Source organism: Carya illinoinensis, chromosome 3 (assembly GCF_018687715.1).
Source record: "Carya illinoinensis cultivar Pawnee chromosome 3, C.illinoinensisPawnee_v1, whole genome shotgun sequence".
Classification (NCBI taxonomy): Eukaryota; Viridiplantae; Streptophyta; class Magnoliopsida; order Fagales; family Juglandaceae; genus Carya; species Carya illinoinensis.
Window position 1 is genome coordinate 26577506 of NC_056754.1, and position 27102 is coordinate 26604607.

General features: G+C 35.2%; 2 protein-coding genes, 1 non-coding gene and 1 pseudogene across 3 annotated transcripts; 2 read left to right on the top strand and 2 right to left on the bottom strand.

Moving 5' to 3' along the window:
• Positions 1-968: 968 nt before the first annotated feature.
• Positions 969-4884, top strand: LOC122303976 (clathrin light chain 1-like). Its single transcript, XM_043115979.1, has 3 exons — positions 969-1386; positions 3837-3990; positions 4135-4884. Exons 1-3 carry the CDS (start codon positions 1037-1039, stop codon positions 4600-4602), a joined length of 972 nt encoding a protein of 323 aa, XP_042971913.1. The 5' UTR covers positions 969-1036; the 3' UTR covers positions 4603-4884.
• A 2092-nt stretch (positions 4885-6976) lies between these two features.
• Positions 6977-7049, top strand: TRNAK-UUU. The gene has a single exon. It is a non-coding gene; the product is annotated as a tRNA-Lys (tRNA).
• A 136-nt stretch (positions 7050-7185) lies between these two features.
• LOC122303977 (expansin-B3) lies at positions 7186-10134 on the bottom strand. Its single transcript, XM_043115980.1, has 4 exons — positions 9775-10134; positions 9245-9548; positions 8289-8418; positions 7186-7681 (listed from the first exon to the last, which is right to left on the bottom strand). Exons 1-4 carry the CDS (start codon positions 9989-9991, stop codon positions 7484-7486), a joined length of 849 nt encoding a protein of 282 aa, XP_042971914.1. The 5' UTR covers positions 9992-10134; the 3' UTR covers positions 7186-7483.
• Positions 10135-13161: 3027 nt separating this feature from the next.
• LOC122303978 lies at positions 13162-26504 on the bottom strand (annotated as a pseudogene).
• Between the last annotated feature and the right edge of the window lie 598 nt (positions 26505-27102).

The window sequence follows — 27102 nt, forward strand, 5'->3', positions numbered from 1 at the left end:
CCCTCATCTAAAATAGGCCCTCCAGTTAAAAATCTTTATTTTTACTCTTTTTTTCTGCTATTTTTTGGGTCTTTACTCAATTAAGTACTTCATATGATGAACTGCTCTTGATTTATTTTACTTTTGTCCACGTCAGTGTTATAACAAACGAATCTGGTTTTTATTTGAGTTTAGATTTAGAAAGCGGTAGACAAATTTAAAAAAAAAATAGAAATTTTAAATATATATATATATATATATATTAAAGTAGTGCTACAAGTATGTAAAATCTTATATATAATATTAGAGTAATTTTACATATAATTATGAATTATATAAATATCGTATAATTGCTTTGAAAAATATTTAAATTTATTATTAAAAAATTAATTTTTTTCACATAAATTTTATATTTTATTCACTTTTTCAAAACAATTACACAACATTTACAAAATTTACAATTACAAATATATTTTTTTCATAATATTATTATTGAGTGGCTGTCAGCTCCATTTTATCAATAATTTTTATATATAAAATTTTAAATTTAATGTTATAAAAAAAGTTTATTTCATTTAAAATGATTTAGGATAAAATATCTTATGGATTGTCTCCCTTAATTGGATAATAATTAATATATTTTTTTTATAATTTTATAAAATTTTGTTATTTCATTTAAAATGATTTGATAAAATATCTTATGGATTGTCTCACTTAATTGAGTAATAATTAATAATCTTTTATATTTTAAATCTGTCTTAATTATCTTTCCATTTAAATATAATTATGGAAGAATCGTAACATGATTGTAAATATATCATTGTTAAGTTGAAATTATTTAAAATTTGATTTCTCTACAGTTCAAATGAAAATGTCACCATATTAATTAAGATGAAAATTTGATGATTTCTCTGCATAAATAACGTATTCTTCACAAATATTGGGCGAATACACGTCACCAATCGTTTTTCCTACATTGCTGGTGCACTTATTAAGACCGTTGTTTAGCTTGGACCCAGACTACACACCTTGCCGAATACACACAGGGGGCCGAGAAATGGCGTCGTTTGATTCCTTCAGCACCAATGGTGACGGGCACCACTCGCCTGCTGCGCGCCCCTTCGATGAAGATGGCTACATGGGCTACGATTCCTCCGACCCCTATGCGGGGGACCCACCACCCCCAACTGCTCCATCAGATGACCTCACCGCTGGTCACCACTACGGCTACAACGACGACGTTTACGGGATCCCGGCGCAGGCCAACCCTGACTTTGCGTCTCCCTTAGAGTCCACCGCGAATGTGGATGATGATGAAGATGGTGGGGTTTTCGTCCCGGATGGCCCCGTTCTGCCACCGCCTGACGAGATGCGCGAGGAAGGTTCCAAGCTGCGCGAGTGGAGGCGGTAAGGTTTTTTAAGATTCGGTTGATTCTTTTTCGGTTTGTCATCCGAAATAATTATAGTAATTATCTTTGTGTCCGTTGTGGATGAGCTTGGATCTTTATTTTAAACAAAAGTTGGATTGTTGATATGGGACATGTAAGAATTTAAGATATTTGCACGGATTTATGAAAGAAATTGTCATTTTAAATTTGAAAGTCAACTGATTGGGATCCGAGTAGTTTCTACGGCCTAAATAAAACACAGAGAGAGAGAAATAGCCTCATAGCATGAGTTGAGATGGTGGTCCTGATATTTTTTTAGCCAACCCATTTCTTGGGAACTTTTTTTCTTATTAGCGTAAACTGTGTGTAAAATTAAGTTACCTAGAACACGAATCACTCTTCTAAGTGGAGCATGCAATGAAAGGGCTAGACTTATATACAAATTAAATAAGATACTCCATAAAGAGTTAGAGTAGAATAAGGTATGACAGCCCAAGAGAATTAGGGCTTATAATGAGACGGCATGTTGATATAAGTTCGTTACTTATGTGTTCTTAGGCAGCATCCTAGCCCTAACAGCAATGGGGTGTTCCAGGAGTACCCAAAAAAACAAAACCACAAACCAACTTGCCTAGAACCCACTTAAAGGAGAGTAAGAATCTGGGGCCCCGCTGGGTGGGAGGAAAGTAGAGAATAGATGAAAAGTTAGGAAATATGAAATGAGGGAAAAGAAAGAGAGAAGAAAAAGATGAACGACTCAATATAGGCCAAAGTCTCATCTAGGCCCATATTTTAAAAGCAATAGTCAAGACTACAGTTGGAACCCCTTGGAATCATTATGAAGGGCTTGGACTTCTAGCAATATGGGGATCCCATTTACACCCTTCACATACAAAATCACACTATCTGGGGTATTACAATCTCTCCCCTTAAATCTATGATGCCCTTGTCAGGCCTGGTCCATTAGGTTGCATGTTGGCTGGGATTGTCTCTAATACCATTTGTAATGACCTAAGAGAGGTCTAAGCCAAATCTGGGCTCATACTTCAAAAGGACCAATCAATGTGGAATCATTATAGAGGGCTTGAAATTCACCCTTCCAAGCAATGTGGAAATCTCACTCATCACCTTCCTATGCACATTCACACAATCTGGGGTGTTATATTTCGCAAAAAGTTGAGATTTATATCTTCGACTGTTGAAGACAAGTAAAAAAAATCTCCATAGTTTTAAATCAAGCAATTAATCGTTTGTGTGATTTGCAAACATTCCATATATTGACACATTATTTACATTGACTATATAATTATTTTGGAATGTCTCTCGTGATTTATATGATTCAATCACAACAATTATTGAGTAGACTTACCTGTAAAAAAGTCATGTTGAGTAGACTTAAAACTTGTTTATTTTATGTTTTTATTAGGATAACTCCACTAACCATCCACTTGATTTGAGGAAATCCAATGAACTTACCTTCTATTTTTTGAAAACAACACTTTAGCCCCCAAGGTTTCTATCTTTGGTCATCTATCTAGTTTGGTTAGAAACCATGATATGGGGTATTGGATGGAATTTTTCTTCTTTTTTTATTTATTTATAAGTAGGTATTGGATGGAAATTCAATTTGGGAAAAGATATTTTTTGGATATTTTGTCTAGCTTGTAAAGTTAGGCAAGTGGTTGTAAAAGTTTGTGTTATATGAATCCCATTCCTTACGGGGCAGGTCATAGTTTCCAAAAATAGGAGATAAGCCCTTGGAATTTTTCTAAACCTTGAGGGGAAGGGGTTAATATAAATTCAATTCTTTTATGTTGTTTTTGAAAAATGAATTCTTAGTAAAATATCATATTTGTTGAAGTAATGAAACCTTAGTCTTGTCACAAGGTGGGGGAAAGATTTTGTAAACTATTTATTGGTTAGTACAAAATTCATGTAGGTTGTCCCTTAAACAAAAGAAACTCTGTATTGCTTGTTGAGAGTTTATACCGTTGAAAGAAACTCTTAATTTACCACTACCAAGGAGGGACAGGTGATTGTTCAATTTGTTTGTACTGCTTTGGGTAACGTGTCACTTCAGATCTTTGTCTAGATTGCCCTTTTCTCAACCTTTTTCTTGCTTTTTTTTTCTTTTTATTGACGTCCTGTCTGGATAGGAAATAATATTGTAGGGTTAGCCAAGAAGAGTTTACATCGTATAGCTTGCATTGGTTGCAGCCATGGAGACATCAATACCTGTGGCCTGTTGTCACAGTGCCTGGAATATTCATGCTATTGCTCCATTTAATGATTTGACATCTCAGAGTGACTTTGTTCACAGTGCCTGGTGCACGACATTAACCAATGAAATGAAGAATTCAGTCAATTTTTGGCATTAGCTTATATGAGGGTTTCCCTAATATATTCAGTAGTGGCCTTTTGGAGGCATCATATTTGTACTTTATATGACCCTTGACATTACTGATGCAGTCAAAATGCCATCCATCTCGAGGAAAAGGAAAAGAGAGAGAAGGAAATGCGGAATCAAATTATTGAAGAAGCTGAAGAATATAAACGATCTTTTTATGAGAAAAGGAAGCTAAATTGTGAAACAAACAAGGCTAACAACAGAGAAAGAGAGAAGGTACATGTTTCGAAGCTTATCATCTTCCTCTTTCACCTCCTCCACACACTCTCTCTCTCTCATACACACATACACCGCACACACAAAAAACACATGTTTTTCTATGTTTTATATCTAATATTGATGGACTTGAATTTTGAGCAGCTTTACTTGGTCAACCAAGAGAAGTTCCACAAAGAAGCTGACAAGCAGTATTGGAAAGCAATAGCAGAGATCATTCCTCGTGAGGTCCCTAACATTGAAAAGCGGGGGAAGAAAGATGCTGACAAAAAGCCTTCAGTTGTGGTCATTCAGGGCCCAAAGCCTGGGAAACCCACTGATCTTTCAAGAATGCGCCAGATTCTCTCAAAGCTGAAACAGAACCCTCCCCCACACATGATCCCTCCCCCACCAGCCCCTGTCAAAGATGATAAGAAAGCAAAGGAAGGGAAGGATGCCAAAAATGAAAAAAATCCCACGCCCACTGCAGCAGATTCTGCAGCTGGAAATGCATCTACTTCTCCTGTAAAAGATACTGTAGCTGATGTTGCTTCTGACCCATCCAAACCTGTGGCTTCTGCAGCCACTGAGGGTGAGCAAGTTACCGAAACCGAGCCAGTCCCTGCTGAGTGATGACAAACAGTATATTTTCATCTATTCTTAATTTCTTATTCGTTTTAGCTTACCTCTATTGAGTTTCACTGCTTACCATTCGTTTAAGGAGAAATAAAACAACCGTCTGTAGATGCTTTAGAGTCTGCAGGATGGCCGTATTGAGTTTTCTTCCTAACCTATTTTTTTCCTTGAGAATTTTGTGGGCTTTATATGCAAATTTTTGCCCCCCTCTCCCCTTGTTTTGGCTTCCGTTGTCTAGCTAAATATTATCTTCCAATTTACAGGTTCTGTTGTTGTTAATTGTGTTGTGCATGCAATTCGGGGTAATTAATAATTATAAGTTAGGATAAGTTCAGATTATTTATGAGGAGTTTATATTACCTATTATTTGCATTAGGGAGTATATTAATATTTTTTTGGGGGTCTTCGAAATATCTCATGTTTTTTCGTTACATGTTCAATTAATTGGACTGTAACAAATTGCTTGGCATGGTGTGAGCAATAGGCATTTTGAGTCATTATTTATACTGGGAAGGATATATTTGTCGAGATTGTGCCAAGGATATGAAATGGCTGCTGCTTCTTGTAATTGTAATATAAAAGGCGCCCGGAGGATGTCACCATTGGCATTTGCCTCTATTTAAAGATGAAGTGGGGAACTGAGTAAAAACTGTCACTTTGTTTCCAATGGAGCTGATACCTGAAAAACTAGTTAAGACTCGGTGTTCCATGTTATGCATTATTAACTGAGCAACCGAGGACCACTTTAATGCTAGATATAATCTTGAGAGGTGCAAACCTCGTGTATTTCCTTTGAAAAAAAAGTGATTTAATTACTAAAAAAATTATTTTTTCACGTGAGTTTCAGATTTATCCAGTTTTTTTAAAAGGAATGTATGGAACTTGCGCATCCTAAAATTGTAAATATTATTCTTCCCGTGAATAAACCAAAGATGAAGCAGCTGTAAGGACTCTGAGATGCAAAATGGAAATATGCTATGAGGAATATGGCGAGAATATCGTGGATTTGGAGACTATATGTCCAGGGTAACCTAGATGTAAAACAATAAACAAAATCATGGGAATCCAGATAAATTATAGTCCGTAATATCTAAAATATTCTCTCAATATTCCAACAATCTGGAGAACATATGCCCATCTTGCAGAGTAGAAAAAAATTAAGTAGGAAAGCAGAAGTACAGATGTCAAATAGAATCCACAAATTTGCATATATACTAACTAACATGGAGAGGGTGGCATTCTGTTGGACACAGAGAGAGAGAGAGAGAGAGGATTCCATGAATTGTATCATATCCGTTGGATTCAAAGCAAAAGGCAATTATTTCACATGTGCTCAGATAAGTGATGTTCCCATCGGCTAAGAACAGAGACTCAAAATGAATCCGTCACCCACGTGTGGTGTGGTGATCACATACCCTTCATTCATGTCAGTGCCACCTACCGAAGTAGTCTTGAAAAAAAGCTTGCAGACACTATGCATGTGACTGATTTTATAAACCTTAGCGACACGACTGCAATATGCACTAAAGGGCACTGACAGCTTTGGCCCCTTGGAACTTGGAAGTGGAACCCCTCACCCCCCCTAAATTTGAAGGGAGTCCATTTTAAAGACATTTATATAATTCTCTAGGATAGGATTCTAGAGCATTGCATCCGATTATGCAAATGCAAATAAATCAAGCTATTTGGCTAATAGAGCTCAAAAGTAGGCTGCATTGGATTATGCAAGTTTGAAACCAGATGGCTTTTAACTACAGTAAATTATATTTTATAGTCATATTTGGTTGTAACTGTAGTTCGACTAAACGAATAAAAAATTCTTTCTTCCTCCATAAACAATCTCTCTTCCCTCTTGTTTTTTCAAGTGATATTTACTAAACTCATTTCTTGTAGAATGATGTAATGTTTTACTTATTGGTTCAATTAGATGTTGTAATTTTATTGTCTCTAGTGTAGAGGAGTTGTTTTGTTAGGATTTTTACAGTTTCTCTACTAATCATATGTTAATTATAATTTGATTATTAATTAATATATGTTTAGTAGAATTGTAAAATATGACAAAAAGAAATTAGAAGAAAATTTTATTAAATTAATAATATTTTTTTATTATTTTAGCTAATAAATAAATAATTCAATATGAAAATAAGTTTTGAATAGAATTGATAAATGCAAAATATGAAATATTATGCAAATTTTACATTTGCATTTGTATAATCCAATGCATTAGCTCTAACGGGTTCTTTCGTCCACTCAAGATAAATCTCACTCTGGATATGCCAGTGGTGATTGCAGACATTTCGTCTACAAATTTCACAAGAGCAGAATCCTGCGTTTTAGTATTAGTTATATTTTAACATTTAGTAGTCATAAAGCCGTCTTAGCTCAGTCGGTAGAGCGCATGGCTTTTAACCATGTGGTCGTGGGTTCGAATCCCACAGACGGCGTCGTTTTTGTGACGTTTTCCTGCTTTTAACCACCACCCTTTTGTACGCTGTTATGATGGAATTAGGATAAGAGAGAATGAAGTCGCTGCAGTAAATATGGTAGAAAGGTACACCAATGGCAGGATCTGTCCCCGAATTGACAACACAAAACAGATACATTTTTCAATGGTCCAAATTCATTACAAACTACAGGACCCACACTCTTACACACCAACAACACATAATCGGACGCTCTCTCTCCTTTGGAAAGGGCTACAAAAGAAGGGACAAAAAGAAAGAGAGCATTGGATGCCCTTTTATGCACTCCAACGGCTACCTTTCTTCTTAGAAAAACACACAAGACCAAACCGGCAACGGTCACTTTTTTCTCATGGGGTAACTAGGACGAGCCATTTTGACATAACAAGTGGTCATAAAATTAAGAGCTATTTATTTTAGGGGAAGAAGTTGAGGCGAGAGGTGTAAGTGGCTTTGGGTGACCAATTGCTTGGGATAACATCTCTGGCAGAGAGAGTTTTTCCTGTTGTCAGTGTTGTTAGCTTTACAGAAAATGGCCCTTTTAAGGGTCCCCTAACTAAGCACCAGGTTGCCCCCGACAGATGGTTCATCGCTAGCCATTCCGTAGAACCTGCCTGCCAAAATGTAAAAAAAGATAAAGAGGAATTATTGTTTGTTTTTGTGCAAAACAGAGCAAATTGTAGAGCTAATCATGATGGTGAAACTTGGTTGTTCTTGGCCTTTAAAGAGGAAGGGCATGGAATCGATTTATTTTCACAGATACAGATATATATCTTGTCTCGAGGTCAGTCAAACATGCGGGGTTAAATATTGCAACCAAGCCAGAAAGAATAAAATAAACACACATATATAATTTTGAATAAAAAAGAAGAAGAAGAAGATGCATGCTTGGAATGTGACTTTTGAGAGTGGCCCCTAATCTTTTGTCACGTGCTTCGATTCAAGAGAATAGTTGAATATGGCAAAAAGAAAAGAACGCCAAAAAGTTCTTTTCGGCATATTAAAATAAGTGCACACTGGGCCATTGAAGAGAAAATGATATCAGAAATTAATAAATGTGAATAGGCAACTGACTCCTTGTTTTCTTAACGAAGCACCAAACATTCTGGCAAAAATCCCGCGATATTAGGATCTGTCTATAGTAAATAATGGTAAAGAATCTGAAGATGGTGGATTAGAAGGAGGGGAGAGAGAGAGAGAGAGAGCTACGATGGTACATACTTCTCTTATATGCATGGAGCCGACGTCTCCATCTCCATCCTCAAATTCCACTAGAAGTGCTAGCCAGTAATCTGTTGAACCTTCATTCACACGGAAGGCAATGTGTTTTCCAGGATATTTGCATGGTGTCCTGTAGTTACAGTGAGTCATTCCGTTTTTACAGTTCATACAGCAAGGGAAGGGAAGGGAAGGGAAGTATAAGTCTCAAATAGACTAAAATCATGTAAAACAAAAAAATATTTTTTATTAGTTGGACTTACTTTTTTACAAAAGTTTGTATGAAATTTGTATATTTGAAATTTGTACAAATTATTTCTAATAGCAAAACTCTATTTTAAATTCTCGTAAAACTATAATTGAAAATTATCATTTATCCCAAAGATCTAAACTGATTATAAATAATTCAGTTTGTGACAAATTTATCAGTTGATTATCTTTCACTATGTTTAATAGATTTTATCAAAAATGTAATGTATAGTATTTTTTTTATGTACTTTATTGATGTGATTAGTTGTATTTTAAAAAAATTAATGTAACAAATTATATTAGTGAAGAGTATAGAAAATACACAAAAGTGATTGTAGGTATAATTTATAGGTGCAACACGCGGTCAATAGTCAACCGGCGGGCTGGAGGCAAGTATGAAAACGAACAAGAGAGAGGAAACAAATGAAGAAAACAAAAAACCGCAAGAGCGTTTCAATGACAGTCACAACAATCGTTACTGGTTTGGCATACAGACACTAAAAAGAAACAAATAACATCATATATATATATATATATATATATAATTAAAACTATTAATTAACAAACAGTTGATAAAAAGGTGACAGAAGGCTGAAGCCATTCCGTACATTAAACCAAAGAAGAAGATCCGAATATTGATATAAATATATAAAAAATTCATATATATACGTATATGTACACATATTACAAAAGAAATGGCATATACATACCGTCTGTAGACGACTGAGAGTACACCTCGGTTCCTGAGCTGACCATTCTCGCCGGAGATGGCCATACGCCCAAAGGCGGCGCCACTCAGGTCAAAGTGGGTGCGGCTAAAACTGGCGCATCCTGGGCACTCGTCCATGACCATTATGGTGACGGCCCGTCTGGAGCAGATGCTCCTGTCCATGCACCTCACTTTAAAGCACGCCCCACATCCTTCACCGTTCTTGAACAGTACTGGGCTCACTGCACCAACCCTTGCCCTTAAAGGCCTCACGTCCACTAGAGAACCGTATCCACAAGCCCCACCTGTAAGCAAATTAATTCCCCAAATTAATTACACTACAGCAAGGTACACTCATCTGTATTTCGCTTAAGAGTCTTGACAATAGAATGGACTCACTGCACTCGGACAATGGAAAAAGTAAAGTACGGAGACGAAAATGAAAAGTGAAGAAGAAATTAAGACCCAGGTAGCAGGAAGAGATCTGAAGACGTAAAACAAGCAAAATAGGAAGAGGGAAGCAACGATTACCGTCGCTGCCGTCGCCTTCGGGGCTTCCGTACCAGGTGGCGGTTGCCGGGTACCAATGTAGGTCCAACAGAGTGTGGCCAGGCTGAGCAGGAGACCCATTCCCAACCAGACAGTAGTTGAACAACAACACGAACAGAAGGCAGAAGCCGGAAGCCAGGTCAGAGACACGGCGGAGCGGCATTGTAAGTCTAGGACTGCGGCTCGGCAGCGCCACCATAGCCTGAGCTAGCTCAGAGTGTGAGTTTACGAGAGGGAGGCACTAAGCCCAAGAGAAACAGTTGAAAAATGATTATTGGAGAGGTCTCTGCCGACAGTTTCGTTGGGTAGGCTTAAGAAGAGAAGGTATATAGTTAGTTAAGTATATAGTTTGTTCGTGAGATATATAGGCGTATGGTTGGGCAGGAAGGTTATGTTGTTGTGGGCACCATGACCATGTGAGCCACTGTCGTTAGCTTTATTTACGGGAATGCCAGCTTGGGTCCCACCGGCAATTAAGGCGCATATTCCGTAAGCCCTACGTGTCGGTTTGGGGCCAAGGGTCGTTTGGTAATTTCATTGAAAATGGGAACTTTTTCATGCCGTTGGTCCCATTTACCTGTCTGCATGTAACTTAATTGTGTTACGGGTTTCTATTGCATCCTGCGCCAAAACGACAGACATCTACTGTTAAAGAGTTATGATCATAATTGTTTGTTAGTAACCCTACTTAATAACTTTCATTTAAGAGCGTTGACAATGATTTTTTGTATTTTTATATTTATATAATATTATTTTAAATTAATCTATATTAAATTATACATTTTTAAAATTTTATATAATTATAAATAATATTTCTTCAAGTTTAAAAAAGTACAATTCACTATTTAAATATTATTTTACTATTTTTTCTCTCTCCTATCTATTAAAATCAATGTTGTGAAATTTATATTAAGATAATTTTAATATATTAAATTTGTATTAAGTGGATGATACAAAATGTCTTTTTGGTATTTGTTTATATTTATTGATAAAAGTGGTCATTTTGACATATAAAATTGATAATATTTAGATATATGGAATTGATATTTTTGAGCACATTGTGCTAATTGTAAAATATATAATAATAATAATATTTTTTTATTATTTGGTTCAAAGATATATAATTCAATGTGAAGATGTGATTTTGAGCATGTATATAGAGAAACCAATACTAGTACTCTTACATGTCCACATGTCCAACACATTTCATCTTCTCTAAATATTTATTCATTAAACATATTTATTTATTAAATATAATAGCTTGTATCAAATATATTTATATCTTTTGATTTGATAATATTTATATTTTTTGATTTTATAATATTTATAATAAATAATATATTATATACCAGCACGTAATAAATAACATGCATTCTTATTGGTATCTTTAAACTTATTTTTAAGAAAATTTTGACAAAATGTTTATATGAGTAATGCTAGGTATATTTTAGAGTATATAAATTTCACATATTTTTTTTAAAAAAAACTGAGTTTTAAAATTAAAAATATAATTTTTTAAATAAATCCCAAATTTATATTTATTTATTTATTTATTTAAATGCAAGATTTACACGTCCCAACATTAAAATAGAAAATATTATTTTTTAAAATTAGATGAGATGAAATATGTTGGATACTTCATATATAAAAGTTATTAAGTTACAATATGAAAGATTTTAATTTGACGAAAATGAGTGCAAGTGGACAGTAAGAGAAAAGAAAACAGAAAAAAATTTAGAGGGTTATGATTACTTATTGGTAGTCAATCATGGCCATTAATTCTTTAATAGGAAATTTCATATTGTCTTTACACATGAGGCAAGCCAGACTTACAAATATAATAATGCATGGTACGATGTCATTATTCTTACAAATATGATTGCTTGTTGTAAGTTATGTGACCGACATCGTTGTAGTCTTTTGGAAGGGACTAGGCTACTTGTAACACTACTAATACAAAATTACTCTTATATATAGTTAATGTGTACAAATATTACGTATTTACTTAAAATGAAAAGTAAAATTTATGATAAAACTTTTTTTTTTATCTTGATCACATATTTATTTATTTTTTCAAAAGAGTGTGAGTGCTTACTCATTTTATAACTATTAATATAATTTCTCCTCATAGAATATTCAAATATATTAGCACTGATGTAGCATTAATGTATTAGAGGCTATGATATTAACAGCAAAATGTCCAAGAATGAGGATCAAAGTTTTAAATACTGTACCGAAAATCGTACCGGTCAAATAATTTAAACAAAATATTTCGATATTAATATTATTTTGGAATAGTTGATATATGAATAATTATATATATAAATTATATTTTAAAATAATAGTCTATATAAGAATAAATTATATATGTATAAATTATAAATAACTTGATTTAAATTGAAAGCTAAAAATTAAGATTATAGTTTAAAGAAATAAAAAAAAATAAAAGTCAAAATATCAATTAGTATAAATCAAAATATAGGCCGGTATTTGAAACGGTGCAGAGTTACTATTTTTCTCTTCCGGTTAAATTATGAAAATAAAATAAAATATTTCGACCGTACGAAATTCGAAACTCTTATGAGGATGTCTCGATCATTTAAAAATCAGTAGCTTCTAGGGTGTCAAAGCCAGGTGTTCGAGTTTATATATATATATATATATATACTAGTTGAGGTGCAACGTGCGATGCACGTTTGCTTCGTTGCATTGTTTGGTTAATTTATAGGAATTTGTCAGCAAAAATATTATACAGATATACACAACAAAATATGTTATAAATTTATTTTTTCCTTTTGCTGTCATTCTAACTCAGGGCCATATTGGACAGGACAGATTGAAATAACATTGAAGTTTTTGTGTCTTTGTTGGTTGAATATTTCTGGGTCTATAGCAAGTTGAATCATCCATTAACAGCAAAAAAAATAATATTTTTGATAAAAAATTGATCCTAATCAAAAATTTAACATTGGGAAAAAAATCTAATAATTCAAGTGGAGTATAGCATTTACATTGAGCTTAACACCCTCAACCTGTAAGAATGATATGCTAAATACATTATTAGTAGTACATATTGAAATAACAGACTCTATGCCACCTTTTCACAAACATAATGAAGGCACTCGACATGACACTACAGCAAACAATGGAGGACAATTACAGAGTGATCATGATTTACAACAAAAGGGTACCACGGGTACCACTCAATAGCAGAGCACAGCACAATCGAGTACAAGTTCTAAAAGTTAACAGTAGACAAATTTGTTATTGATGTTACGGTGATTTGTAACCAACTCAATTGTTTTTATTCCTTTACATCATGTATAAATACCAACAGCTGTAGACAAACAAATACATTGAAAAACAGAGTTTTCAGCAACGTATTCTATTTTTTCAACAGTACACACATACCAAGTTAATTAATCCCAAAAGGGGAAAAAAAATACAATGTTTTGACTGCAGTGAACAAACCACATAAACTTCTCAACAATTAAAATTATAAACTCAATTTCCTTTCTCCTATAAGTAATCCTTTTTTTGCTTTAGAAGGCTACAAAAGCAACATATCTTTTGTCTAGTTAACACTCAATTTCCTTTGCTACTCTTTCACTTCTTTTCCAGTCCAACGAGAGTCCAAACTTCCAGATTTCTTCATGGTTTTCTTGTTTTCTTTTCCATGGAAGCTGCAGGTCAGAGAAGCCACACAAAATCACACAAACAATGGGCAACAGAAATCCAAAATAGAACAGAAAATTGAAACAGACCAGCAAAAACTGTAACAGACAGCAGCAAGTTCTTTTCTCTCTCTGGTTCTTCAAGTTTTCAACCATTTTTCCTTGATTTCTTAATGAATTATAGCTATAAAACATCCAGAAATGATCGCTAATGGATGTAGCAATATCAAGTATTTGGAGTGTTGGAGTAGCTATCATTACTTCAAACCTAATAAACCAACTATACTCAAGCATGCCTTTAAGAGAAACGAACAAAATCAAGTATTGGTAGAACCACACAAGTGAAAGTTACATTGATGATTGTCCAGCTAAGGGCAGACATACAAAAGATTATCCAGGACTAAAGGTAATAGCCTATGGCAACGGTTGGATATATGAAAGTTTGGAAAATAATAGACATTTGACATTTTTACAACCATTCGTACAACTATGTTTTAAATTGAAAGCATTTTTGTAAAGTAACTTATATAACAATGTGTGTATAAGCCAAACTTGCAGAATCTATTAAAGGATACCAACAGGCAGATGGGAATCCCAGACCTGTATAGGGCGTCCCCATCACAAGGCCTCGTCACTTGAGGCAACCCTTAGGGACTGAAGGTCAATGGCATGTTTTTTTTTTTGAAACAATCATCAATACTTTCCATTCATTCATAAAATGTTTTACAAAAATAGCAACACTCACTTAAACTCTCAAAAGACATTCATTCACTTAACTCCCCCGATTGCTATAAGACATTTCTCTAGTAATCATACTAGTGATTTCTGAAGGTCCATCCTCAATCCAGCACCACTCCCCTTCCATACTCAGACCTCTCTTGGCTAGTGCGTGGGCAACACAGTTGCCCTCTCTATGAATGAAACTCACAGACCAATCTGGCCTCATTAAAAGCCTTCCCCGAATGTTGGCATACTGCTGTTCCATCCATGCATAGTTGCCCCCTACCCCTGTTACTCCTCTTAGTACTCTGGCAGCATCTCCCTCAAATACCACCAAACTGACACCAAGCTCTAAAACAAGCTCCATAGCTCTCCAAAGAGCAGCTGCTTCAGCCAGATCAGAGCTTCCACTAAACTGTTTGGCAGCACAGAAAGTAAACAGAACCTCCCCCACATGATTCCTTGCCACTATACCCAAGCCCAATTTAAAATTGTTCTTGTCAATAGCCGCATCAAAGTTTACCTTAGAAACACCCTCATCTGGTGGCTTCCATTTGATATTCTTTCTTAACTGACCTTGAGTCCCCTTCAGAGTGTTTAGTGCAGCACGAGCTTCATGAAAACTTTGAAGACTAGTCATTGAGGCATTTAGTACTTTTCGTGGACTGTCAAACTTACCTTCAAAAAGCATCATGTTTCTCCTTGTCCATAGTCCTCTCAATATCATAGAAACCTCCTCTAATTTACTCTTCTGCAATCTGGTTTGCATTTCAGACCATAGCACATAAAAGTCTTTTTCTTCACTAGGCCATTTCTGAAGGCCACTCCCATTCTCTGCCCATACATCACTTGCAGCTGGGCATGACCATAGGACATGGCTTATTGTTTCTTCACCCCTTTGACAGATCGGGCATGTAGCATCTTCAATTATTTTTCTCTGCACTAGACTCTGCTTTGTTGGTAAGATGCCCTTCAGAGCCTTCCACACAAACTGCTTTGTAGGATTAGGTACATTTAATCTCCAAACCCCTTCCCAAATTTGCTTCTGAATTTCTTTGTTAGAACATTCCCCAACCATAGATTTTCCCAAGGCATTGCCTAAATGATAGGCACTTCTCACAGAAAACCTACCATCCTTGGTAAATCCCCACATCATTTCATCCTCCCTCCCCTGCCAACTTAATGGTATACTGCAAATCTGAGCTGCCTCCTCCCAACTGAACACATCCCCTACCAATCTCTCATTCCAGCAATGCAAATCCTCAAAGATAAGAGAGCTTACCTTCGAGTCTGCAGATAGAGTATTAATAGGTGATCTCACTTTAAAATCTAAGCCATTTTGTAGCCACTTATCCTTCCAAATTGAGATGCTCTTCCCATTACCCACTCTCCAGACCATACCTGCTTTCACCAAATCTTGTGCAGCTAACAAACTCCTCCATATAAAAGAGGGCTTATAACCAATCTTTGCATCAATAAACTTACAATTCCGGAAATACTTTTCCTTAAAAATCTTTGCAACCAAAGAATCACACTTTGTTTGTAACATCCACCCTTGTTTTGCTAACATGGCCTTATTAAAACCATCAATATCTCTAAACCCCATCCCCCCATCTTTCTTATTTTCACCCATTTTATCCCACCTCTTCCAATGAATACCCTTCCTATCTTTGTTGCCACTCCACCAGAAGCTTGCAATAATAGAATTGATCTCATTACACAGCTTCCTTGGGAATCTAAATACATTCATTGTGTAAGTAGGAATGGACTGTAAAAACTGCCTTAATTAACACCTCTCTACCAGCACTGGACAGAAAAGAATTTTTCCAGCTTCTAATCCTTCTCCACACTCTTTCTTTTATATTTCTGAAAGTTTCATACTTTGATCTTCCAATCATAGTTGGAAGACTAAGATATTTACCATAGTCACCACAAATAATATCACCAGCCACGGCTGCCACTTCCCTTTTTATAATCTCACTGGTGTTGGAACTAAACAAAATTGCAGTCTTCTGTCTATTCAGCTTTTGGCCTGAGGAAACTTCATACAACAGCAATAGATCTTGTATGATCAACCACTCCTCTTTACTTGCCTTGCTAAAGATCACACAATCATCAGCAAAGAGGAGGTGATTAATTCTGGTCCCACCTCTTATAGCAGCAACCCCTCTTATCTTCCCATTTGCAGCAGCATCACTCAACATGGAGCTCAGTCCCTCAGCACAGATGATAAACAAGTAAGGTGACAAAGGGTCACCTTGCCTTAGACCTCGAGTGGGCATGAAAGAGTCACCTACCTTTCCATTCACCACCACGGAATATCTAACCGATTCTACACACTGCAAAATCAAATGGTTCCATTTATCACAGAAACCCAGCTTCTTCAAGATGGACCTTAGGAAAGTCCACTCTATTCTATCATATGCCTTTGACATATCCAGCTTTAGAGCCATGCTTCCATGTCGACCTCTTTGTCTTGCTTTCATAGTATGAAGGATCTCATAGGCCACCATCACATTGTCCATAATAGATCTACCTGGAACAAAAGCACTTTGCAGCCTAGAAATTATGAAAGGTAATACAAGCTTAAGCCTATTTGCTAGAACTTTTGCTATGAGTTTATACAAAACATTGCATAAAGAAATTGGTCTAAACTCATTAACAGAAAGAGGAATATCTACTTTAGGAATAAGCACAATATTTGTAAGATTCAACTCACTTGGCATATCACCCCCATTTAGTACATTTAGGACTGCCTTACATACTTTTGGGCCCCACTACTGCCCAGTGATGTTGGTAGAAGTCTGCTCCAAACCCATCTGGTCCAGGAGATTTGAAAGGCCCCATCTGTTGAAGTGCTTCCAGTACCTCCTCTTGCTGAAAAGGAGCCACAAGATCTTCATTCATTGATCTTGTCACTTTAGAGTCCACACTTTGCAAACAGGCATCAATATCTTCTTCCCTTGGATTCGAGGTTGAAAAAATCTTCTCAAAATGATCATTGAAAGCACTAGAAATAGCAGACTCATCACTTCTCAGAATACCCTCTGCATCTCTGATATGTTTTATAAAGTTCTTCTTCATTCTTTGTGTTGCACATGCATGAAAGAACCTTGTATTTCTGTCCCCCCCTTGATACCAATGCCTTTTTGCTCTTTGCCTCCATTTAAGATCCTCTTTCTGCAGTAAAATCCCCACTTCATTTTGTAGCCTCACAATCTCCTCCTCATTATACTGGTTTTCATCATCCTGCAAACTGTTTTAGTAAAGCAGATTTCTGACTAATCTCCTTTTCCAAGTCTGAAAAATGAGATTTCTTCCATCTTGATAAGGATACTCTACAGTTTTTTAAAGATTGTTGGACTTCTTTTATAGGATCAACATTTAAACTTCCCTGCAGCCATTCCTTGCTTATAAGCTCTTTACATTCTTCCTCTTGACCCCAAACCACTTCATACTTGAAAGCCTTATAACAGCCTCCCCTCTGTGCATGTAGGTCTTGAGTTGAAAAGAGTAAAGGCCTATGATCCGAGCTTCTGGCCACCAGAGTTTCCACTCTGGTTGAGTTGAAATACCCCAACCATTCACTGTTGGCTAAGCCTCTATCCAGTCTCTCTATAGTGAAAGTATCATCCGTGTGTCTATTGCACCATGTAAACTTGGAATTCGACCATCCCAAGTCAAACAAACCCCCCATATCTACCACATGTCTAAATTTATTCATTTGAGATTCACATCGCAGGTTCCCTCCTCTCTTCTCATCTTGAGCCAAGATTTCATTGAAGTCCCCACAAACAAACCAAGCCATAGGATTAGAAGGCTTTAATGACAGTAAAATATCCCATGACATATGTCTCTTACTCACCTCTGGATGTCCATAGAATCCAGTAAACTGCCACCCCATATCCTCCTTTTCAGCTTTGATTACTGCATTAATGTGAAATCTAGAATATGAATGAATGATCACATTAGTTTCCATCTTCCAAAGTAGAGCCAAACCTCCACTTCTTCCCACCGGATTAACTACAAAACATCCCTCATAATTCAATTTCCTCTTAAGAAAAACCCATCTATATGCTTCTAACTTGGTTTCCATCAAGAAAACCAAGTCTGGTCCCTTATCCTTCACAAGATTGTGAAGGTCATGAACTGCACGGGGGTTACCAATCCCCCTGCAGTTCCAACTCAAGATTTTCATTGCTCTTGGTGGCGCTGCTCAGCAGCCGCCACCAAGTTCAATTTTGCATCAAGGAAAGCACCTTCCTTGTTAACTTTTATTCTTTTCCTACTTGCTTCTTCCCCACCACCATCCTCTTCATCAACTAACCCTCTTTTCAGCATCATGTCTGAGCTTAAAATATTTCTGTCCATAGCTTTCCCCCCTGGCACGTTTTTTCCACCTTCCTCTAGTGATCATAGTCCTTCTATCACTGGACTGACTTGTTACTTCAGCACTTAACCCCGGCTGGATCACACTATTAGTCATACCCATTAGTTTTGGACTCTCCTTAGCCAATGCATTAAAGCATTGGTCCTCCATAATTGGGCCAGCATCCAGACCCAGGCCCATACTCAAGCCCAACTCTCCCTTCCTATGTTCATCCTCCACGTGACCCACTAGATTCTGGTTAACTGATTCCCTAACTGTCTCTTCCTGCCTTATCAGATTCTGCAAGTTTGAACACTCCTTCCCCTTCCTTTCTATAGATCCCTCCCTCTTTTCCGTTATAACATCCCTCTTATCCATATCTTGATGATATGAACAAGCAACAAACTCCACACTCTCATCCTTATCCAAATTTGAATTTGAATTTGGATGAGATCCTTGATTTTCGCCTGCATGGTTAGCCGAATCAGAGTCAGATCCTCCACCTTCGACTGGACCTTCCTTCCACCTCTCGCCAGCACCATTACTGGACCTCCCACTGGAATAGCTTCTTTTAATAAAGGAAGGAGAGGCACGAAGCCATGAACCAAACTGCTGTATCTTTCCAGCATGCTGAGACAATGATTCACTTTGAGATCTGCACCCTCCACCTGCATGAACTAAGAAACCACACATAAAACAAACCTTAGGCAATTTTTCATACTTGATCGGGATCCACACCTGTTCTCCATGCACACTAATCATCCTCCCTCTTGCTAGAGGTTGGTATAAATTCAACTCAATCCTTATTCTCAGGAATCTTCCCCACCCTATCCCATCACTCGGGACATCAACTTCCAGAACTCTCCCAATTGTCCTCCCTATCTTCTCCCCATACACTCTATTCATGAATGCAAAGGGCAGGTTATGAAGTTGCACCCAGAATTCTTCATTATCAAAGCTAGGTCAATGGCATGTTAAAAGGCATAGATTAAGGTTCATTACAACATCCATGATTATCCTTAAAAACATCAACAATTTAAAATTTTCAAAATCACAAGTAGTGACATCATAGAGGTATTAATTACTTCTTAATCACAAAACTGAGTGGTATCTGCATTGAAGAATTTTTTGGAAAAGGCAGGTGATAGTAGAAAAAATCACGTTTGTTATTTCTCTATCTAGTTTTTGCAAAGCACCACCACCAGAACCATGTACAAGGCCCTGTGCTGTCTTCAATCATTAAAATAGGATTTTTTTTTTTTTTTTGTTATTCTTGATGAGTTTCAATTAACAAGTAGATGATTTTACTGGATACAAACAAAAAAATAGTACCCAGTGTTATTGTCTAAATACCAACTCATCACCTGAGTTCAACATAGCTGCAACCAAAGCATGAACAGCTGCAACCCATCACTTGATCATGTCCACAAACAATTAATTACACTGCATGTACATGTTTCTAAGGAAATTATCCCCCAAAACATGAAACCAAGTATTCCCAAGTACAATCACAGTAAGCTAAGTTACAAGCACAGGAATGTGCCTGCCTGTGAGCAAAGAAAAAATGACAAAGTTCGTGTTAATCCTACCAAATGTTTGCTACTAACCAAAGCCCAAGATATATGTACCTGCGTGTGCTTGATTCTTTAGATGTCCGTTAACAGTCTGATTGTCCAAAGGAAAATTGCAGTTTCTACTTGAACCAATCACAAAGGTCTCTGTGTTGATGGGAACATTTTGATTCTGCAGCATATAAAGGAAACACTTAACACAGAAAAAGTTAAACTGAATTTCCAATTCATTTCAAACCCAAAATATGTATGAGTGTGCCGCCTTATCCGATCATTGAACTGAAAATATAAGATTGCTATACCCAAAAAACGCAGCTAACCAAAAGAAATGCTTTAATTGAAGCTTTACTTACTAATTCAACTACACAGTATAGTTAATAAGCACTCAAAAAAAATAAAAAAAAAATCAAACTTAGCAGACTGTGATAGAAGCATGCACCACAAAAACCATAAAAATTTCTTAACTGTCAACATAATATAACCCATTCCGAAACTGTCATAAATACAAAAACCATAAATTCATAATATAAGATGAACAACCAGAAGCCATTTTTAAATCATATGTAAAAAAAAAAAAAAATTTAGAATCCTTGTTCTGCCATTTTCCAACCAAAAAGAAACAATTTTATCCCAAAAAGTAAAGAGCAAGAAAATAATAATAGTAGTTAAACCACACTAATTGATATGTATGATGCTTATTGCATCAATTCACAAAAGAACTCGAAGAACATGATATAAAATAAATGATACCAACAAGAAGATAGGAACCCAACAATACAAACCGACCTTAATATATTAATAACAAAATATACAAATCCAAAAAACAAAATCAATAAGAAAATATACAAATCCAAAGCGAGAAAAAAAAAAATCTGAAAAACATACAAACCTCAAAATACTATCAACTCCAAACCAAAAAGTGCAGATTCCTTACCAAAAAGTGCAAATTCCCAGCAAGAAACAAACCAAAAAATCAGACTAACTAAACGGACAAAAAACAATGACATGAAAAAAAAAAAAAAAAGCATCATCAACCCCAAACCATACAATGCAAACTACTTTTGTGCTGTATTTTCTTGAACAAAAGTATTATACAGAATTCTCCATTAAAAGAACCTTTCAATTTTTGGCATAAAATAAAATAACAAAATAAGAAAAGAAAAATATTGAACTTTTTTTTTTCTTATTTGATTTTACTACTACTTTCATACTGTTGATGAGGATAAAAATAAATAAATAAATTTAACCTCAACAAAATTTAACCCATTGCTAAACTGTCATAAATACAAAAGAGTCATTGTACGTAAAGTCCTCTTAGAGGACTCTTTTGCAGTTTTAACGCATGCAGTTACCAAGTTGTCAACAATTTTATCACTGAATTGACTAAATTATTCTTGTTTCCAAAACCTACCTAAACGCAGAAACTTCAAAATCGAAGGAAATAGCTTCATTGGATCTGGGTCATCTCTCCTTTGTCTCTTTATCTGGACAAGACTATATATGCCAATAGCAAACAAAATGCATTCCATTATTGCACTTATTTCCCATCTTAAACCATATGCAAAAATAATAAATAAATAAATAGAATCCTTTTTCTGCCATTTTCCAACCAAAAAGAAAAAAATTTTAGCCAAAAGTAAAGAACAAGAAAATAAAAATAGTAGTTGAGCCTCAATAATTGATATCTACTATGCTTAATGTATCAATTCACAAACGAATTCCAAGAACATGAAATAAAGGATACTAACAACGATATAGGGACCCAACAATCTACAAATCGAGCTAAATATATTAATAACAAAATATACAAATTCAAAAAACAGAATGAATAAGAAAATATACAAATCCAAACCGAAAAAAAAAAATCTAAAAGACATACAAACCTCAAAGCACCATCAACTCCAAACCAAGAAGTGCAGATTCTCTCCCAAAAAGTGAAAATTCACTACAAGAAAGAAACCAAACAATCAGACTAACTAACGGGAAAAAAAACTGATGACATGAAAAAAAAAAAAACAAAAGGCATCATCAACCCCAAACCAAACAGTACCAACTACTTTTGTGTATTTTCTTGAACAAAAGTACTATACAGAATTCTCCATTAAAACAATATTCAATTTTTGGTATAAAATAAAATAACAATAGCAGAATATTTAACTTGTTTTCTCTTCTTATTCCATTTTACTACTTTCATACTGTTCAAGAGAATAAAATTAAAAAAAAAAAAAATTTAACCTCAACATAATTTAACCCATTGCTAAACTGTTATAAATACAAAAACCATAAACTTATAATATAAGATGAACAACCAGAAGCCACCTTTAAATCATATGTAAAAAAAAAAAAATAGAATCCTTGTTCTACCATTTTCCAATAAAAAAGAACCAATTTTGAGCCAAAAAGTAAAGAGCAAGAAGATAAAAATAGTAGTTGAATCACACTAATTGATATCTACGATGCTTATTGTATCAATTCACAAAGGAATTCCAAGAACATGATATAAAGGATACCAACAACCAGATAGGATCCCAACAATATACAAACTGAGCTAAATATATAAATAAAAAAATATACAAATCCAAAAAATAGAATCAATAAGAAAATATACAAAATCCAAACTAAGAAATATCCGAAAGACATACAAATCTAAAAGCACCATCAACTCCAAACCAAAAGGTGCACATTCCCGGGCAAGAAACAAACCAAAAAATCAGATTAACTAAAGGAAAAAAAAACGATGACATGCAAAAAAAAAAAAAAAAAAACCTCAAAGCATCATCAACCCAAACCAAACAGTGCAAGTTACTTTTGTGCTATATTTTCTTGAACAAAAATACTTTATAGAATTCTCCATTAAAAGAACTTTTCAATTTTAATTTTGCATAAAATAAAATAACAAAATAACAATAGCAAAATACTTAACTTTTTTTCATTTATTATTCCAGTTTACTAATTTGATACTGTTCACAAGAGTAAAATTTCTAGCAAAAAAATTTTAACCTCAACATAATTTAACTGCGAAAAATCTGAAAGACATACAAACCTCAAAGCACCATCAACTCCAAACAAAAAAGTGCAGATTCCCTGTAAGAAACAAACCAATAAACCAGATTAAGTAGTTAGTTGTTAGCAAAATAAAACAAAAATAGCAAAATATTTAACTTTTTTTCTCTTCTTATTCCATTTTACTACTTTCATGCTGTTCAAGAGAATAAAATTTCTAAAAAAAAAAAATTTAACCTCAACATAATTTAACCCATTGCTAAACTATTACAATAGATTTGATCTTCAGAAGTCTTCTCATACCTAAAGAGAAGATAATATATTCTCTCTATTTGTCTCTATTGCATGAGGATCCCTGAAGCACCTGAAACAGAAATCATAAAGTGGATAAAATGATTCTAATGGATTATATAGATTTGATCCAATTAAATAGGTGTTTGATTTATTAATTTATGGAAGAGCACTCCAATCTTATTTATGAAGTTAGCCCACTTGTGAAATCCTGCACTTGAATAAATTATTTAAAATCATTTTTTTAAATAATTAATTTTAAAGAATCTGTGTGATCACTGTAATGAAGTGGCTTACATCCTAATCTAGTATTTTTAAAGAAACTGTGTGATGAAGTGGCCTTGTGATCTCAAGTAGTACTAAGTTTTTACAGCTATTTACTTTCTACATCTGAACTCAATCATGGTATGGATGAGTTTATTTGGAGATGAATGATGTCTGCCAGTTTGTAATTAAGAGACATCCTTGAATAGTACTCTTCTAAAAATTATGAGAGGCACTTAATCATTCCCAAACAAGGGTATGAAAAGCATCCTCCTTGTCCATGAGTTATAACCAGGAAATCCTCCTTGCACTCAATCTCTTCACTACATTATATCCTAGATGGTTGTTTATGGTAGTTAAAATGTGTGATTAAGAACCATCATATAAGATCTATATATAAAGGTGGAGACTAATCATTCTGGACAAAGCCAATAAATTTGAGAAAAATATTCAAAAAAATCAATAAAACCCATAGGAACAAAAGCTAAACCTACTCACAGTGCACTGTCATTGACTCTTTTATATCAAAAGACTCATTCCTCTGCTTTAGACCCAAATGTATTTAATTAATAGTTGTTTATATTGAAGACAGTTTCTAGGCAGGTTACCAAGATGTTCAAGAGTTTTATGCCACCCGTTAAAGACAACTTCTGGAACCAATTTCACATTTAATTCAGATAGAGATATCATTCCCAGCAATATGTGGGATACACTGACCAAATCAAGGATAAAGGATGTTTTATACTTACAGTGGTGAGCAAGGAGTAGCACCGCCATTTACATAATACACAAACAAGTATGAGTCATAATGCTGACTGTTGATCAAGTAGAAACCTTGCAATCTCCTTAAACACTTGAATGGCATTTTCTCGTACAAATCTATTGCAGGATTATTGTAAGAAATGACGTGCAAGTACACTGCACGCCAAGTTGGGATACTTGAGGCATATTTTAATTTTTATGACCTTCTGAATTAATGAAGATGCTGCAAATCATCAGGAATCAGTTTTGGGGCATGTGAGGAGTTTCAGAAGTTATATCAAACGGAAACCAGACTCCTACATATGCCACAATGTCTATAGGATTCTACTACTCCCAGTGTCAGAATGTAGACTAAAGTTTAATCTGATTTCGATGAGTCATATCTGAGCATATCCACTATCTACAAGGCCAATGTTGGTCAAAATGAATTATGAGAAACAAGGAAAAACAAAGACTAAAACATCATCAGCAAGAGGTTAATTTTGTTTTTTGTTTTGATTTCCCCTTTTTCCTGATAAGTTAAAAAACAATAATTGGAAAAAATTACTCTTAGATTTTTATAAAATCTTGAATAAAGAACAAACCTTTACAAGCACCATACCTTCTGTAAATGTGGTTTGCAATTAAAACACACGAACAACAATAATAATAGTAATTATCTGTCAAAAAGTCAAAATGATGCAAGATTACAAAATTCAAATGATTGTAAGCCATTTAATTTACATGGTAAACACCATGCTTGGTTAAAAGGAGGTATTTATAGAGAATCTCAACAAGGGCATTCAATCAAATCCAATAGGAATTTTTGGAATCAATAATCTCCTTACAGAATATCTCGTTGTAGCTTCTGCAAGACTAAACATGAGCCAAAGATCCAGCAATTGGGCCTGAAGAGTAGCCACAGAAAGTACTGTCTCGGGAGTCTTTTTTATATGTAAGGATATTACATTTATTTATTTATTTATTTTTTAAGCATTAGGGGCACAACCCAAGTACACAAAGGATTTTTTTTTTTTTTTGGGTATACAAAGGGGAACGTCTATTTTAATGGGTAGGGTAGCAAGGGTTTGCAGAGTTTACAAAAGAAGCAAAGTGGGTACTGTTGTGGACCGTAGTCCATTCATGCAAAAATTTAAGTATGATTGCCTTCACTCTAGGAGCCTTCCAAATACTCTATGTTAAGCAAAAAGCAGACCTCTTCCCAATGTCTATCTCCATGTTTCAACCCACTATAGCTCCCCAAGCCACCATTAAGTCCACCACTCCAAGTGGCATCACCCATTGTATCCCAAGAAGTAAGAAGATAGCTACCCACAAGGCCCCAACCGCTTCATAGTGAAGCAACAAGAGGCCAATAATTTCCCCACACAGCTTGCACATAAAACATCAATCCATCACCATTATGTGCCTCTTCATCCATCATTAGGATATTTGTAATGACCCAAAAAAGGCTCAAGCCACATTTGGGCCTATAGTCTGAAAGGACCAGTTAGTGTTGTAATTGGAGCCCTTGGAATCATTCTCTGCTTTCCCAAAGAAGAGTGCTTTAAATCTTAGATTGTCTGAAGTTTTTCGACTGCCTCTCTAAAACCCACCAAACTCAAACTTAATATAAATTTCTGAAACTAAAAATTTCAAAGAAAAATGGAGAAATGGAACAAAGATGAAACCCCCATGAAAGGGTCCCTCACCTCCTTTGTCAATATCCACCGCGATCTCCTCGGCGTCCCGCGCTCATCCCCCCTCAGGACCAGGCCTTCAACTCCAGTAACCCTATCTTAGAGACTTACGACTTTGTTGCTATGAGGCCCTTGAACCAGGTCATCTTCGACTAGACTTCGTACGGTGGACCCATTACTACAACAAAGATGCGGCGCGGCTGGGTTTGGGGCTGGGTTTCACAGCTTCGGCGATTTAAGCGAAATGGAGGGCCGCGAGAAATGGAGGGGAGAGGGTCTGAGTTGAGAGAAAAAACGTGGGAGGCAGGCGAAGCCGAGAATGAGAGATGGATTTGTGCGGTCTAAAATTTTTCTGGTGAGAAAATATCTCTGACACAACCTTGCTAAAGACCAAAACTTCCTCGTATAAACGGATACTAAGAAAGAAAACAAGAGGTAAAATAAGTAATTATGTAATAAACACGGAAGTAAAAAGTGGAGTAAAAAATTACTGTTTTTAATACTGTAGCAAAACACAAAAAATAAAAACGGCAGAAAAAACTACTGTTCATAGCACTGTAGCAAACCGATTCCCACTTTTAATATATAAGAGATATGTTAATGATTATATTTGTAATGATTCAAATAAAGTATTTTGTATTAGGAAAATTATTTCCTTTAATCTCTATAAATATTAAAAATATTTTTTATAAATATAGAGATAGTTTTATAAAAATAATAAATACAAAATTATTGGATCAGATTATATGATTATATGAGTGGCAGAGAATGCTCAATTCTTAGGCAAGTTAAACACACCTATAGGGGTGACAATATGTTACACGACATGTTAATCCAACACGAATAAGATAAGATAATAGCGGGTTAGAATTTAGTCTTAACGGATTTGGGTCAAAACGAGTTGTCCCGTTAAGACATGATTGCTTAACGGGTTGATAACGAGTCAACTCGTTGTAACACGTTAAGAAAGTTAAGTC